This window comes from Oryx dammah, unplaced genomic scaffold, assembly GCF_014754425.2.
Source record: "Oryx dammah isolate SB20612 unplaced genomic scaffold, SCBI_Odam_1.1 HiC_scaffold_3, whole genome shotgun sequence".
Classification (NCBI taxonomy): Eukaryota; Metazoa; Chordata; class Mammalia; order Artiodactyla; family Bovidae; genus Oryx; species Oryx dammah.
This window is the reverse complement of record NW_024070187.1, coordinates 112,093,131-112,109,328: the sequence shown is the minus strand read 5'-3', so window position 1 is coordinate 112,109,328 and position 16,198 is coordinate 112,093,131. Positions and strand designations below refer to the sequence as shown.

General features: G+C 59.2%; 1 protein-coding gene across 1 annotated transcript in view; it reads right to left on the bottom strand.

The window, feature by feature from the left end:
• Window positions 1-998: 998 nt before the first annotated feature.
• TADA2B (transcriptional adaptor 2B) overlaps window positions 999-16,198 on the bottom strand; it is a 16,063-nt gene continuing 863 nt past the window's right edge. Inside the window, exons 3-6 of the mRNA XM_040237339.1 lie at window positions 16,039-16,195; window positions 15,935-16,003; window positions 4,524-4,583; window positions 999-4,390 (exon numbers count right to left, since the gene is read on the bottom strand). Of these exons, the coding sequence (XP_040093273.1) occupies window positions 3,570-4,390; window positions 4,524-4,583; window positions 15,935-16,003; window positions 16,039-16,195 (1,107 nt within the window). The 3' untranslated portion in view covers window positions 999-3,569. The remainder of the gene's footprint in view (window positions 4,391-4,523; window positions 4,584-15,934; window positions 16,004-16,038; window positions 16,196-16,198) is intronic.

Sequence of the window (16,198 nt, the reverse complement as noted above, 5' to 3'; positions counted from 1 at the left end):
TTGCTTCTGAGGGGTACTTCAGGGACTGAAGATCAGTACAGTTATATCTATTTTTACTGCATAAAAATGAGGGGCACACAAGTTTGAAAGGTATAGGTAATAATCCCATCATTAAAATTGCAAAAAAATTTACCCTTTTTAAGTTGCTTTAAATTATTTGGTCAAAAGCATAGCCCAGGGATTTCCCTGGTGGCCCAGTGGTTAAGAATCCACCTCCCAATGAAGGGGACTTGGGTTTTATCCCTAGTTGAGGAACTAAGATCCCACATGCCACAGGGCAGATAAGCCGCAACTAGAGAACCTGTGCTCTGCAAGGAAACATCCCGTGTGCTGTAGCTACGACCTGAGGCAGCCCAATAAATGAGTGAAAAATACGTAACTAAAGGCGGTAGATTTCCCTGAGGAAACCACGCCAGGAGCCATGCCCACCTTTCCACCACGGCTGTGGGCACGTGGTTTTGCCTCTCTGGATACATCTGTACGGTTTCTGTGAGTGTCCCCTCCCATCCCTTTTCCGCTGGAGCTGCACCTGTTAAAAGGTGCTAAACCAGAGATGGTCTGGCTTAAATGTGAACGGTTTCCTGTCTCACTCATCCACGGTCACACTAACAGGAAAACATTAACTGTGTCCACACTGCCACCGCAGTTAGAGGCCCGTGGGCTGCCCTCGGGCCGGGTTCCCAGGTCTTCTCCAAATACGGCCTGGATCCGCTGCTCTCTGCAGGTGATGGAGCCGGCGCTGTCTACTCACCACAGGCTTCCGCAGCCTGGCTCCACGGAAGGTCTGGGTGTTTCATTCCTTTCTCGGAAGGAGCGCTGGCCTGAAGGGCTTTTCTGCTTAACAAGAGATTTATTTGAACTCAACAGTATGGAGGGAAAAACAGGCGCAAAGTCCAAGAGCCACGCTAAGACATGTCACAAGCTGTTCCCCATCCTGATTCTGAGACTGGAAAGCTGCGGCTCCAGGGGCAGGTAGTAAAAAGTAATTGGTGACACTGTTTGGTTCTCAACCTGTTTAATGTGTAAAAGGGGGAAAAAAGGTGGTAGGCAGAGTTTCAGTCTGAATACATTCTTGGAATGCTGGCCATCCAGAGTATCATTCTGAACAGCTGATTATCTTCTGTGACTTGAGAGAGTTTCAGTTTTGAAAAGACCTAATTCCATGGGACCATGGTGACTCATTTATCATAAGAATTAAATACAGAAACTTAAAGGCTCCAAGCAAACAGCAGGGGCGGGACTAATGTGACAGTAATAGCTGGAGTTGATGGGGCAAGAGGCAACCAATCATAAAATTACTTTTCCCTTGTAACAAAGGGTTCACACTTTTAACATAAATTATACATTCATTATGGTGTTTAAAAACAGTCAAGCCTAAATAAATTCTTCATACCATTGAGAAGAGACACACACACTGACAACCTGCTTAAGCACAGAACTTCTCGTTTGACAGCTCTTGGCCAGGGCCACGCACATTTTACAGGGAGCTTTTGCTTCTTAAGCTTAGTGAAAGTCTGGCAATCGTTTTGTATAAAAATAAGACTTAAATTTAAAACCTCACCAAACTAGGAATCTGATGTAGAAAATCGGTTACACCAGAGCAGCTAAAGCCCACAGTTCTCAGACTTCAGCACGCATCCCAGTGACCTGCGAGGCCCCACCCCGCGTGTCCGAGGCCTGGGGGCACCCAAGTCCCTGAAGGGCCACCAGGTTCCCCCGGGGACGCTGCACTGCTGCTCCAGGAACCCTGGCTGAGAACCCCTGGAAGGACGTAGCACCGTCTCTGCGCTCTCGGCAGCCACGGTCACCCTCGGGAGTGACACCACTGCCCGCTGCTTTACGGTCAGAGAGAGAGGTCCCAGGCTTGCAGTCAGGTCGTGGGGAGTGCTACTCTGCCAGCACGCGATGCAGTTTACAACTAAAGCCACGGACGACATGTTTGAGCGTCAGGCACTCAGTTGCGTCTGACTGCGACTCCGTGGACGGTGGCCCGCCAAGGCTCCTCTGTCCGTGGGGGTTCTCCAAGGCAAGAATACTGGAATGGGTTGCCATTCCCTTCTCCAGGAGATCTTCCCGACCCAGGGATTGAACCCAGGTCTCCTGCATTGCAGCTGGGTTCTTTACCATCTGAGTCACCAGGGAAGCCCCCAGTATACTTGAAGTGTGTACTTAATGCTGGAAATTCACCCTAGGGGACAGACAGGATGTGAAAGGAAAAGGCACCATAACTAAGCCGTCCTTGGAAATGATGAGGTGTTTTTTTTTTTCTTTTCTCTCTCAAATACCTTCACTTTAATGTAACTTCAAGCCCAGGCATCCTGGAAGGTAAACAGTCTGGTAGCTGTGGGGGATGAGAGGCAGGATGCGCCCCAGGACGGCTGGAGGAGCACTGGGGTCTGGCCACTCCACCGACTCTACAGCAGGGCCTGGGCAGGAGAGCCCCGGGCAGCTGGGAGACACGACTCCTCAGGTTCCTGTGCAAAGGCACCGTGCCCATCACGAAAGGGCGCCCCTGAGAGCTCTGAACCAGGCTGGGCAGAGCCATGCCAGAGTCTGGCTCAAGACTCTGAGCCACTTCTTTCCAGAGAAGCAGTGCCCAGGCCTCCAGGTCACCAGGGTCCCTCTCGCCTAGCCCAGCGCCTGAGACCACACAAGACACATGGCCAGTCTCAGAGAAAGAGGGGCTTGCCCCTGGGGTGAGAACCCTGGGAGGAGCTGACCCCAAACCCAGAACTCTCAACTCGCGGTGAACTTCATTTAAAATGAGTTCTTCCAAGTAAAACGCAAGGCCGAGTTCTAAGCCCAGCAAGAAGCACCCCCAGGGGAGGAGGCCCCGCGTTCTGCCAGTCTGCGCTGGGCCTCACGCCCCCCTCCCCCCAACCCCCTCCAGACACCACAGTGAGCTCCCTCAAAGTGCTATCGCCAGCCGTCGTGGGGAAGCTCAGTTTGGCCAAACCGTTCAACACCAGATTCCTCCCAGCGATTCCCTACGGATGACCGTCCCGCCCTTCCCCAGCCTCTTCTGCCTGGCCCGGTGCACTCCGCCTAAAGTGCCACCTGCCCGACACCGAGCGCAGCCGCAGCGGAACTCAGGTCACAGGGGTGAGCCGGCAGCCGGCAGCCGGCAGGGAAGGGCTCCTCTGCCCATCTCACAGTCCTGTACCACTGGGAAGCAACAACAAAAAAAGGAAATTTCCCGATCTCATCATCATATGCTCCACACTGAATACTTAAAGGCAAATCGTCACCTTAAAGAACTACGTTTAGGGATTCAGTTAAAATACACACGGGTTTTGTCTTCCCCTTGATCCGACTGTTGCTATTGCTTCTTCAGAGGACCGTAAAAAGAATTGATACCCTAAAAAAAGGACTCGATTTGTTTAAAAAAAAAAAGACCAACAATGGGGGAGGGGCGGAAAAGCGTTTCCTCTCCTCCTCCCGCCCACCCCCTTTCGTTTTGGCTCACAAAGCTTTTTTTTTTTTCTCTTTGCTGTCGGTGTGGCTCTCGCGCGACCATCCAGCCATCCAGCTGTCCGTCCGTCCGTCCCGGGCGCTCCGCGCGGCGGGCTTCAGGAGGCGTCCCTGGATATCCACCCGCTCTCGGTGAGGAAACTCAGGATCCTCTTCTTGAGGACTTTGTCCAGGTAGCTGGGCAGGCGGCTCTTGGAGGGGATGCCCTGGCGCTTCTGCAGGTGGTCCTTGATGATGATGGTCTTCACGGTCACGTAGCGCGCGGGGCTCAGGTTCAGCGAGCTGCACAGCACCTTCTCGCGGTCCGACAGGAGCTCGAAGCCCGGCAGGTGCTCGATGGCCGCGAACTCGCCATCCCGGCCGTCCTCCTTGCCGCGCTTGGTGCCCCCCGCTGCCGCGGCGGCAGCCGCCGCCGCCTTGTTCTCCTTGCGCTTCTCGCGCTTGTGCCGGGCCGCCTCGTACTCGGCCGACTCTTCCATCTTGGTGATGCCGTTGCGCCGGTAGCGCTGCAGCTCGCGGATCTTGGCACGCAGCATCTTCTCCTTGTGCATGTTCTCAAACAGGTCATCGAACTCCTTGCACGACATGAACTGGTAGAGCGGCCGCAGCTTGAGCCGCAGCTCCTTCTCCTCCTTGGTGACCTTGCGCCGCGCTGCCCGCTCCTTCTCCTTCTTGTCCTTGCCCAGGAAGGCGGGCACCAGGTTGTAGTCACGCGCGATGTTCTTGCGCCGCTGCCGCTCGCGGAGCTTGCGCACGTACATGTCCACGTGTGCGCGCTTCAGCTCGATCTCCACGTCCTCGTCGTCGTAGTTGACCGAGAGCCCGCTGATGAGCGTCTCGGCGTCCTGGTCGTACTCGATCTCGTAGTCGTCCCGCAGCGGCATGTAGCCCAGCTGCTGCTGCTCGGCCACCGAGATGTCTAGGGGAGGCAAGGGGGTGGTGAGGCTGGGAGAGAGGGGGCCCCCACTGGGGCAGGTGTGGTCGGTCACCCGGTTGGGGATGGTGTCGGGGATGCAGGCCTTCCCCAGGTTGCCGTGGATGTACATGCTTACGTAATGCTCCATCACTTCCTGGGGGGTCCGGGAAGCGCCGACGTGGGCTGCCATGTCTTCCTGCAGAGACAAGCAGCACCAGAGGGTCAGGCACAGGTCGGGCGCGGAGCTCCCTGGGCGCTGCGCTGTCCATCCCCCATGGCCACTCTGGATGTGGGTGCTGGGGGGAGGACCTTTGGGGAACCCATGCCCCGAGAAAGTCAGGACCCAGATGGGCGACCGGCCTGGAGCACACAGCTGAAAGCCACACCCCCCCCCCCCAACTCTTCTAGTTATCTTAAGAGGACAAGCAGAGGCTCCCTGGGGCTCGGGCCGCCCTGCACACCAGCAATCAGGCCTGAGTGGGCAGCCAGAGCCCTGGGGTTGGGGGCGGGGGGGTCCCCACTGACTCCAGTGACCTCTCCGCTCTTTGAACTAGAATAGATGGGGCCACGGGCCTCTCCACCAGGGAGGAAGCCGGCTCACGGCGCCGCCGGCGTCCCAGCGCAAAGGGCTGGGCTCCGTCTCTGATGCCCCGGCCCTGGGCCGGTGTGTTCCTTCCCCGGGTGGCGGTCAGATGACCCGGGAGTCCGGCCACCGCTTCTGCCGGCCCCTGGGGTCCAGCAAGCAGCTGGAGACTGGCCTGGGCTGCAGGCAGAGGTCACGCCTCCAGAAGGGACCCGCTCTGCGCGCACAGGGTTATTAATGGGAGGAAATTGTACAAGTCCCTCAATCTTTTCCTTCTGCCAAGAGGCCTCTTCCTTAAAGGGAACCGCTAAAGCCACTTGAGAAAGCAGCCGCCTGCAGTGTGCACTCGCTCCCTGCAGCCACTCTGCGCCTCGCCGGCCTCACTCCCCCGGCTCTGCCCCTCCCGCCCAGAGACGCTCAGCGCCCCCCCACGGTCGGGATGGTCCCTGCACCCCCAACAGGCCGAACGGGAGCCCAGGAAACCAGCCGGTCCCCTGGGGGGCTGACCCTGCCGACCACCGGGCACAGAGGGGAGGAAGGTGTCAGGAAGCCCCTCAGAGGGACCAGACCGGCGTCCGCCCTGCCAGCCTCTCCCCGGGGGGCGCCGCTCGGCGGGGGGAGGAGGGGTGTGGAGGGGGGCGGGGGTGTGGAGGGGGGCAGAGAAGGCCACATTGGGACCCACCCTGCCAGGCCACCTCTGTGCACCGTGAGGGGCAGCGGGGATCAGAGCGGAGAGCAGACTGTCTGCTGGAGAAACTACAAGCTTCTTTCTTTAAAAACCTCTCTCAGCACCAAGTGTGCAGTTATCCTTTCCCAGGAAACGTTTCGTCCAAAAAAACAAAAGGACGTCACAATCATCACTACCGTCACCATCTCCCAGGCTGCCACTCCTGCCTTGGAGCCTGCGGTCCTCAGAGTAAAGGAACGGGGGGCGCTGGGGAGCAGTAACACTCTCCCCCCAGCCCAGCCCACCCCAGCCGGGCCCAGGGAGCCCCCGGGACACATGTCCTTCCAGAAGGAAAGGCTGTGCTCACCAGGGAGCCGGGTGCCACCAGCCTGAGCTGAGCTGCCCACACTGGGCGGGCGGCCGGGGCGTGGGAGCCGTGCCCTCAGCGTCCGACCCTCGCCAGTGCGGCGCGGCTCAGCGCCGGGGCCCCAGGCCTGGTCCAGTGCGGCCCTGCAGTAGAGCTCTGCCCTCCGCGCCCCTCGGATGCCCGGCGAGGGGGAGACTCACAGCCCGAGGGCGCGGCAGGAGGCTGGGCAGCGACGCGGCATCTGAGCGAACCGAAGCAGCCCCGTGATCTGTCCGAGGGCCTCTCCGTCAGCTCCCGCCCTGCGGACGGAGCAGGCAGGGGCGTGCAGCCGTCCTCCGGCAAGGCTGCCGGGCCCCTCTGAGCCCCCCACGCGAGGCGGCGAGAGCACGTGGGAGACGGCGGTGGCCCGCCTGTGCTCGTCAGACACTCCCTCGGGGCCCGGGCCCCCAGCCCAGTGCCCAGGGCACGGAGCGGGGGGGTGGGGGTGCTGGGATGGAGGCCCTCCGCCGTCTGAGGACTTAGTGCTTTCCGCTGGCCGCAGGCACTGCCCGTTTTGAAAACGAAGGACGAGTCCCGAGCATGAGAGAAGCAGGAAGGGGGCACCTGGGCCGCCCCCCACCACAGGTGCCCTGCCAGCACTCCTGCGTGCCCTGGAGACACAGGAGGCAGTGTGCACCGGGGCAGCCCCTCAGGGGCGGTCTGTGCGGGTGTTACCAACTTCCTGCCCTGAGATGCAAGACGTTCACGTTCTGAGAGGGGTGCCGGGAAGGGAGGTGGAGGTTCTGTGCATTAGTTTTCCACTTATTTCAGTAAAACTAAAAGGGATTTTTTTTTTTTTAAGTTAAATTCTGCCTCAATTCTCTGTTTAAACAGGTCTAAGATTTTCATGAAAATTCAGTTCAGTTTAGTCGCTCAGTCGTTTCCAACTCTTTGTGACCCCATGGACTGCAGCAGGCCAGGCTTCCCTGTCCTTCACCATCTCCCAGAGTTTGCTCAAACTCATGTCCATTGAGTCGGTGATGCCATCCAACCATCTCATCCTCTGTCCTCCCCTTCTCCTCCCGCCTTCAATCTCTCCCAGCATCAGGGTCTTTCCCAGTGAGTTGGTTCTTCCCATCAGGTGGCCAAAGTATTGGAGTTTCAGCTTCAGCATCAGTCCTTCCAATGAATATTCAGGACTGATTTCCTTTAGGACTGATTGGCTGGATCTCCTTGCATCAAATTATATATATATATATATATATATATATATACACACACACACACACATACACACACACAAATATATATATAACACAGCGTCCTTAAAAGAGACGACCTCTGTTCCGGGAGGCAGCCCCGCCCCCCGGCAGCGCGCAGGCGCGCTTCCTCGGGGTCCACAGGCCGGTGGCCCACTGCTCCGCGTCTTGCTCCTCAGACGTCCACACTCCTGGGGCCTCCTTCATGGAGGCGGGTGGCCAGGGATAAGAAGCCGGGCAGTCTCTAGACACAGGCTGGGTTTCTCCAGCCCCGCCAGGCAAGGGGCCGGACGGCCGTGGGCCCTGCGCGGACACCTCAGTGACCCAGCTCCTCTTCAGTTAACATAAGGGGTTTCTGGCTCCAGAGGGACCCGGGCAGTGGCTGTTCATGAAGCCACAAAGCAGCGGGGCTGGCACTCTGTCCCCAGGTCCCCGCATCACCACCTTGGCAGCTGCCTAGGGGGAGGCCACTACTTGGGGAGATGCCGGCCAGCAACTGCTGAGAATCGACCCTGGGGACCACCACATCAGCTCGGCACCAGTGAAGAAGGCCCGGGAAAGTCCACAGGAGCCTGACTTCCACAGTCTCTGAGACTGAGGGCCGTGATAGAAGGGGACAGCCAGGCTCTGACCCTAGGAGTCCACAGAGGACACACAGGTTCCCGGAAGCAGTGATGGACACACCCCGACGATGACGGTTCATGCCGGCCGTTGGCCTGGCATCCAGCTCGTCTCATCTCGCGCATCTCCAGTCCCCACGTGTCAGTGGGTCACACCACGGAGGGACGGTCCCATCTGTGCCTTACAGCGGCCCGTGATGGCAGGGGGCAGGGTGGGTGGAGAGGAGGTCCTGTCCCTCCCACGTTCAAGGTCCAGGTTTTTTTGCTTCATCCAGATGGGTAGATGGACAGACAGACAGGCCCGCTGGGCGAGCAAGGAGCAGCCGAAGTGCTTCAGGGAGAGAGACTTGAAGGGAAAGTTCAAGTACAACTGAAACAGAACAAGGCACCCAGCTGTAGCCTGAAGGTAGCCCTTTTCCCACTGCAGCTTGCGGTAACAACCCGGGAAGCAGCCCAAAGTCTGGAGGTTTGTTCTCTTATACGCGAACTTAAAAAAAGACTCCCATTTTTAGAACAAGGTGAGGAGAGTTCGATATGCTGCTTCCTGGAGTCCTTTGAAAAATAAAACGCATCTCTGAGACGCTGAACTGGGCCCATGAGGTCACCAAAGGGAAAAGACGGAGGCCAGTCCCACCGTGGGCTGGCCAGCTCCTGGTGGGGCTGCCACGGGGTCTCTCCCCTCAGGCTGAGGCCGCCCCGCCCTATGACCCGGCCTCTGCCGACAAATGCCAGCTCCCCTCTCTCTGCACAGCCTGGGGCCGGGCCTCGGGCCCGCTCCAGGCCCCACCCCTTCACTGCTGAGGGACCTGGATGTGTCAGGGACTAACTTCTCTGCGCCTCAGTCTCCAGGTCTGGATTATGGGGGTGCTACTGACTACCACCTTCACAGGACGGTCCAGTGCTGGGCACGGTTTGGCCCGTGGACGCTGGCTTTGTTATTCCTACTACGAAGCTGTTAGCGTCGCTTCCAGGGCCTGTGTTCACCCAGGTCACCTCCTCCAGGAAGGCGTCCGTGATGCCCAGAGTGAGACTCGCATCCTAGCTCACTCACTCACTGCTGTGAGGCGTGTGTCACCTCTGCTCCTGCTTACGATCTCTAATTGCTCCTCTGAAGTGTTCTGTCGGGATAAAACACACTATCGTGAGCAACCACAGGTAACGCGTACGGGTTCCACCTCATCTCATCCACCGCGCAGCGTCCCCCACCTCCCACATCGGGAGGACCACCTTGGGCGCGGCCACCCCAGGAACACAGGCCAGCTCTCGCCCACCCTAGCACCAGGGGTGCAGCCCACCCACAGGCAGGGCGGTGCCAGCACTCCCCTTTCCGGACGGACCACCTCACAGGCATGCAGCCGTGGCCCCCTCTCTGACCCCTGGGACATGTGGGGGACACCGCGGACCCACTTCTTGCCGGTGCAGAGCATCCAGTCCCCTGTCTCTGCGCAAACCGGGGCCTTTATCAGGACGACTCTCTCAGTCGCGTCACAGGGCACCCTTCCCAAGCAGGTCAGTGGGCGGGGCTGCTCTGGAGCACCCTGAAGGGTGCACGTCCTTTTTTGACCAGCCTCGTGTCTGCCTGGGGGGCAGAGGCCAGGAGGCTGGCTTTGTTCCCGAGGCTCCAGGGCCAGGCACGCTACATCCCCTCAAGGAGATGTGGCTCCCGCTTCCTTCTTTCAAGGAAGACTCCTCAAGGGGACAGAAGCAACCAGAGGGCCACTGCATGGGCAGCTGGGGTAGAGACCCCGGGGGCCAGCCAGGACGCTGCATGGCCTTGGGGCGGGGGGGGCAGAGGGAGCCACCTGCGGGGCCAGGAGCGCGGGGTCCAAGGCCAAGGAGGGGGCGGTGGGCCCGAAGGACTGAGTGAAGTCAGAGCCGCAGGCCCAGGAAAGCGCTCCAGGCTGGCCGTCCCGCCCCAAGGACCCAACCTGGGCTCTGGACTCGGACCTGGGCCTGCAGCCCCGCCGGCCTCCCACGTGCTCCAGTACGCGTGCGCCCTCCCTGCAGCGAGGACTCCAGCTCAGCACACCTCACGGGGGCCTGGATGTGGCCATTTCCCCCTCCAGCCCGGCCGGTCACCTTTTACAGTGAGGGAAGGGCCCGCCGGCCTCTCGAGGGCTGGGAGGATACCCTGGGCTGGCCGCCTGCATCTCCAGACGCTCCCCCTGCCCTCCAGCCCCACCCGCCCCCACCACGCACCGCTGGCCAGGTCAAGGCCAGCTGCCACGAGAACTGATCTCTAGCCCATCCTCCCAGGCCACTCTAGGTACCCTGTGTCCCTGGGCCACCGCTCCCGTTTGATGGGTCTTTTTTTTTTTTAAGCTAGAAAGCTCCATAAGCCTCCCCTCTGTTCCAGGGTCCCCGTCCTCCTCCCTACTCAGAATTCACCAGCTCACACCTGTTGAGTGCCCCTCAGGGGGACTAAAGCTTCTCAGGTCAAATCAGGCTATACTTGTGAGAGAGCTTTACGAAGCCACAGGCCCCACTGCAAAAACCACATGGCGGGTCCTCCAGAAACACACAGGATTACCTCACAATCCAGCAATTCCACCTCCTGGTGTTTACCCGAACTGACAAGGACTTCAGCGCTATCTGGACACCCGTGTTCACCGCAGATGCATTCCCGACAGCGAGTGCCCATCCACAGACGACTGGATAAACAAAGGGTGGTCCGTCCACACCACGGACTATTTTATTACTCAACCTTAAACACAAAGGAGGTTCTGACACCTGCTACAACACTGGCCAAGCCGGGGCACATTATCCTAAGAAGGCAGGCACAAGAATACAGACATCATGAGAACCCACTGAGGTGAGGTCCCTAGAACAGGTAAGCCCACACGACTGCAAGCAGAACAGCAGCTAGGAGAGGCTGCGGGAGACGGAAACAGGGTTAGTGTGTGACGAGGAAGACTTTCTGTTCACGACAAGAGTTCCGGCCAGTGGTGACGGCTGCCTGGCGGCACTAATGCGCTTCGTGCCACTGAGCTGGACACTGGCAAGTGGTCAGAATGGCAAACTTTACATCGTCAGTCAGTTCAGCCACTCAGTCGCGTCGGCCTCTTTGCGACCCCATGGACTGCAGCCTCCCTGTCCATCACCCACTCTGAGCTTGCTCAAATTCATGTCCATTGAGTCGGTGATGCCATCTAACCCTCTCCTCCTCTGTCGTCCCCTTCTCCTCCTGCCTTCAATCTTTCCCAGCATTGGGGTATTTTCAAACGAGTCAGATCTTGGCATCAGGTGGCCAAAGTATTGGAGCTTCAGCATCAGTCCTTCCAATGAATATTCAAGCCTGATCTCCTTTAGGATTGACTGGTTTGATCTCCTTGCAGTCCACTGTATGTCTAATGTATTCATAAAGTATGCATAAAGTTTCTGTATACATGGATACATGCACCTAATGTATACATAAAGTATACATTGTGTATCACGATACATAAAGTATTAGGATACATACTTTATGTATACACTAGATACATGTGTCCATATACTTTATATATACATTATGTATATATAATACATACTTTACCACAATAAAAATATATACTTTCTTTTGAATAGTAAAAGTTTTACAAGCCGCATGCCTTACTCTAGCTACATCGGTGCTTCTTAAAGTAGGGTCCCTGGCACAGCAGCAGCAGCCCCTGTGTCCCTGTTGGAACTGCAGACTCTCACACCACCCCGGACCTGACTTCAGAAGGGTGGGGTCGGGGAGGTGAACGACAGGATTTGTGCCTAAGGAGCCTCCCAGGGTTTCCTCACTCACTCTGAAAGTTTAAGACCCACTGCTCAGGGGCTTCCTTTCCCTGGTACTCCGGTGGACTCCATGCTCCCACTGCAGAGCCATGGGTTCAACCCCAAGCCAGGGAACTAGGGTCCCACAGAACCCGCCCCCCAAACAATAAAAGCCCTGCTCTGTATAACCCTCTGAACTCTAGCTGGTTTCTCCACCCAAGCTCTTCCCTGCCCCTCCTTGATGGCGATTAAGACCCCCACTCTCAGGAGGTTCACAGGATGGACCTATCCATTTCCCACCAACACACAGAAGGGCTCCACCATGCTGAGGAAGAGAGCCATGCTGAGAACCCACTGCGTCAGAGGCCCTGGACTCTCTGTAACCCGCTGTGTCCAGACCTCACCCGGGGATGCTCTGCGTGTAGCACGGGGTCCAACACAAAGTGGATCCTCAGCGAGTGCCAGAAGATGAAGGCACACGGCGCGTCCGCGTCACCCAGCCTGCCGGGCCCCACTGTCATCTACAAAAGGAGAAGCCCTTGTTCATGACGTTCCACCTGCCTCCGGTAATCAGCCTGAACGTAACGTTCATAGCACAAGGCTTCGCAGGGTCCACAGAGCACTCCACGTCCTTTTTCAACGTGAAATCGAGCTTTGGGGCCAGCGTGAACCCCACCTGCCCCTGGGGTCCTCCTGACCACAGGAGGTGGGGGGGGCCCACGCCTCCTTCAAACTGGTCAGTGCTCCAGCAACCAACTAACAAATGCGTGGCGCTGTGGGAAAGTGCCGCTTGGCATTCACATCTGTGCTTGCGTCCCCCCAGGATCTGTGTCTTCCAATCCAAAATCTGCACAGTGCCCACCACACAACCAGCTGCCCTGGGCGGGGGGGCTCAAAACCCATGGTGCTGGGACGCGGTGAGCCCCGCCCACCCTGAGCCCTTTTCTTGTCTCCCGTCACGGGTGTCAGCCCCTCACTCCCGTCCTCTCTGCTGCTCATCCCCAAACCCTCCTGACCTTGTGGCCGGCACCCCTCAGCCAGGCCCGGACCCTGGGACAGACTGTGAACAAATGGTCCAAACTTCAGCAGGACCTGTCCCCACAGAATCCCCACGACCCCGTGCCCACGAGTACCACCAGAGAAATCCCAACGGTCTCACCTGCCTCTCCATCACTGTCCCCGCACCCACACCCACCCGTGGGACCTGGTCCCTGTCCCCTAGCCCCGGCCCCCACATTCACCCCACACCTAGTCAAGACTCGGCTCCAGCCAGGGGCGTGCAGCCCCCCAGCCACAGCAGACGCTGCTGCCGCACCAGGAGGTTAAGCCTGGGCTCTGCACCAGGGCCTTCCATTCTCGGGGTTGCCGCTCTTCAACCAAGAACCAGCCCACAGCCTGCTGAGAGGAGCACGCAGACATGCGTACAAAGCGCCTCCCCCGGAGCCTACACCTGCTGACGGCGGCCTGTGTGGGGCACACGGCTCGGGGCTCGCGCCTGGAAACAGCCTGCAGCTCAGCACCGCAGAGGAGCCTCTGAGGCGGCCTGTGTGGGGCACGCGGCTCGGGGCTTGCGCCTGGAGACAGCCTGCAGCTCAGCACCGCAGAGGAGCCTCTGAGGCAGCACAGCGACGCTCAGGGCAAAGGCGCCCCAGAGCGGAGAGGGAGAGACGGGGGAGCCGCACCTTGGCCTGGCCTGTGGACCTCCAACCCCAGACCGCAACGCCTGCTGAGCAGGGAGAAGGCCCCGGCTTTGTCTCTTGGAACAGCTGAGCCTGCTGCTGTCCCGATTCAGAGCCTTTCAGCACGCTCTCCAGATGGTTCGTGTGCAAGTTAAAGCAGCACTGCTTTCAGAGCACCCTCCCGGCCTCCCTCAGCATACTCTAATACATCTTTTAGTCCTGGGCTTGCTTTTCGAGTATTTTCCGCAGAGCTGCAGGGAGGCAGTGCTGACGGGGGTGCTCGGAGCACAGACTCGGACACCAAACGATTCTGTCTGAACCTGCGGCACAGACCTGCACTGGGAGGCTCTCACAAGGGACCACGCGAGTTCAGCACAGTGCCTGGCACCCAGCGAGCCTCTCGGTCCACGCCAGCTATTTTTAGCGGCGACTGCAGAGATAAGAGCTGCAAGAATGAAGCGGGGAAGGGAAGTCTCTCTGGAGCACTGACATGGAAGCAGAAAGACCAGACACAAACCATGATTGGGGCGGTGGGGGGAGTGCTCTCAACAGAAGAAATAACAAATGATCAAAAGGGTCCCAGGGTAGGTAGACGCTGAAAGGCCCCGCAGGCCCTCAAGTTTCATCTCCGTAGAACTGGAAGCTGCTGCAGGCTGACGGGACATGACCTGTCCTCAGAGACAGCTCCAATCCTGCTGCCTGGAATGGGCTGCAGGGCCTGGGGACCAAGCAGAGAGGCCAGTCCGGAGGCTCCAGGAGCAGTCAGGCAAGAGATGGACATCAGCCTGCACTGAGGCTGTGAGAGGAGGCTAGCTTCTGGAGGATTCTGAAGACAGAGCTGCCGCTAAACTGGACCCTGAAGAAGACCCCGAGAATGGTATTCCATTTGCAGCCCAAGGAGCGGAAGGATCAAGGTGTGAGATCTGGGTCAAGGAGTCCAGGAGATACGCACGGGGACAGCAGGGATGGGTTTGCAACCGGAGGCTGGAACTCAGGACCAGCCCGCCACGACCCTGTAAAGCCCATGAAGGCCAGGCTGACGCCTTTCTTTCCGGACTCCTTCACCATCGCAGGATGAGCACGGAGCAGAGGCTCCATACACATCCATGGGCAGCACTTCAGGAGAGTGAGGAGGGTCCGGAGCGTGGCCTCTGTGATGCGGGCACTCAGCTGAGAACCCAAAGCAGGGTCTCCAAGGAGCTGGGAGAGGCTCGAGATTCCAGGGCTGCAGAATGGGCAGGGGTCCCCGAAGACTGGCTCGCTTGACCAATAGAATAAAGCTAACCTAAATACAGGCAGGGCAGGTTTGAGGATGCGGGGAAAAGTGTGGAACGCCTCCACCAGCAAGCCCAGGAAAAGGGGCCGGTGGTCGGCCCCCAGCGTCCGTGGGCTCAACCCCGCTCTGCCATTTTAGACAAGGGACAGAGTATGGGATGATTCTGGTGGCCTGGGAGGATTCTGGAACAATCCCCCACGGATGACGAGGGACGGCTGTGCTGCTGGAGATTGGTTAGAGGAGCTGGGGGAACAGCACGTGGAAGGGTCCGGAAAGATGAGGGAGCGGGCTCCCGTCTCCCCCCCCACACACTCCTCACAACGCCTGGAGGTGGCCGCACATCCCTGGTGGTCATGGGACAAAAGCCAGAACTTCTCCTCCTAACACGGACGAGAGCCTCTTGCAGAGTGCGAAGAGCACTCCTCAGAAACCACCTGGAGAAGAGCCACCACATCTCTCTCTCTCGAGAGCCTGATGTGAATGATTCCAGTCCAGCTCTGTGTTCTCCCCGATAAACGTCCCCAAAGAAACCTCCTGAGAGAAAGACAGTGAAGTCGCTCAGTCGTGCCTGACTCTTTGCAACCCCATGGACTGTAGCCCGCCGGGCTCCCCTGTCCACCGGCATTCTCCAGGCACGAATGCTGGAGCAGGTTGCCATTTCCCTTCTCCAGGGGACCTTCCCCATCCAGGGATCGAACCCCGGGTCTACTGCAGGCAGACTCTTTACCAACTGAGCCCCCAGTGGAGAGACCCAAATGCAAAAGGTCAGGCGTGGCCCGGTCCACGCGCTCCATGGCAGAACCCACTCAGTCCGGGGCACACGAAGCCCAGGGTGTCACAGGGACGCGAGGGTCAACAAGTGCCCGGCAGGGGACACAAGGCCACAAAGTGAGTGCTGGTGGCGGTGAGGGTGGCAGGGAGGACCAGGAGCGCCTGCCTGCAGGGCGGAGGGCGTGGAGAGGAGCTCCTCTGGCCTTCAGCACGCTGTCCTCCAGGCGAAACCCACTCCTTCCTGGGGTACCCTACTGCTGTCAAGTTTCAGAGCCGCCTGTGTCCCCCCGACTTCCTTCCCGGGAGTCCGGCCTCGCCCAAGGGGTGTACTCGGCAGACACCAGCGGAGGTCAGCCCAAAAGGCTGGGAAAACGGCCCTGGGGTCGGGGGTGAGGGGCAGCCAGCCGCGGCCCGATTCCCCCCCACCTCCCCGCCCCGCTCCGCTACTTCCTGCTGTGTGACCTTGGGCGGCTGGCTCACCCTCTCTGTGTGCCTGGCCCTGCCCGGGGAGGCGGGCGCGGGCCTCCCCCCTCCACCACCCATCGCCACCGCCTCCGCCCTCGAGGCGCCCGCACCCCCGCAGGTGCGCCCGGGGCCCTGCGGCTCACCCAGTTCCCGAAGCCGAACTGCTCGATGGCATCCAGCAGCAGCTGCTCCTCGCGGCTGGTCCAGCCGCCCTCGGCCTCGGGGCCCCAGAGCGTGAAGCGCCCGCCGTCCACCAGCTGGTAGCCGTGGTAGCGGCGGTGGTGGCCGATCTCCGCGCCGGCGGAGAAGCACTCGGGGCACAGCTCGATGTCCTGGCACTCGGTGCAGCGGAAGCGCAGCGGGCTCACCTCGGCCAGGCAGTACACGCAGTACTTCTTGCCGAGCTC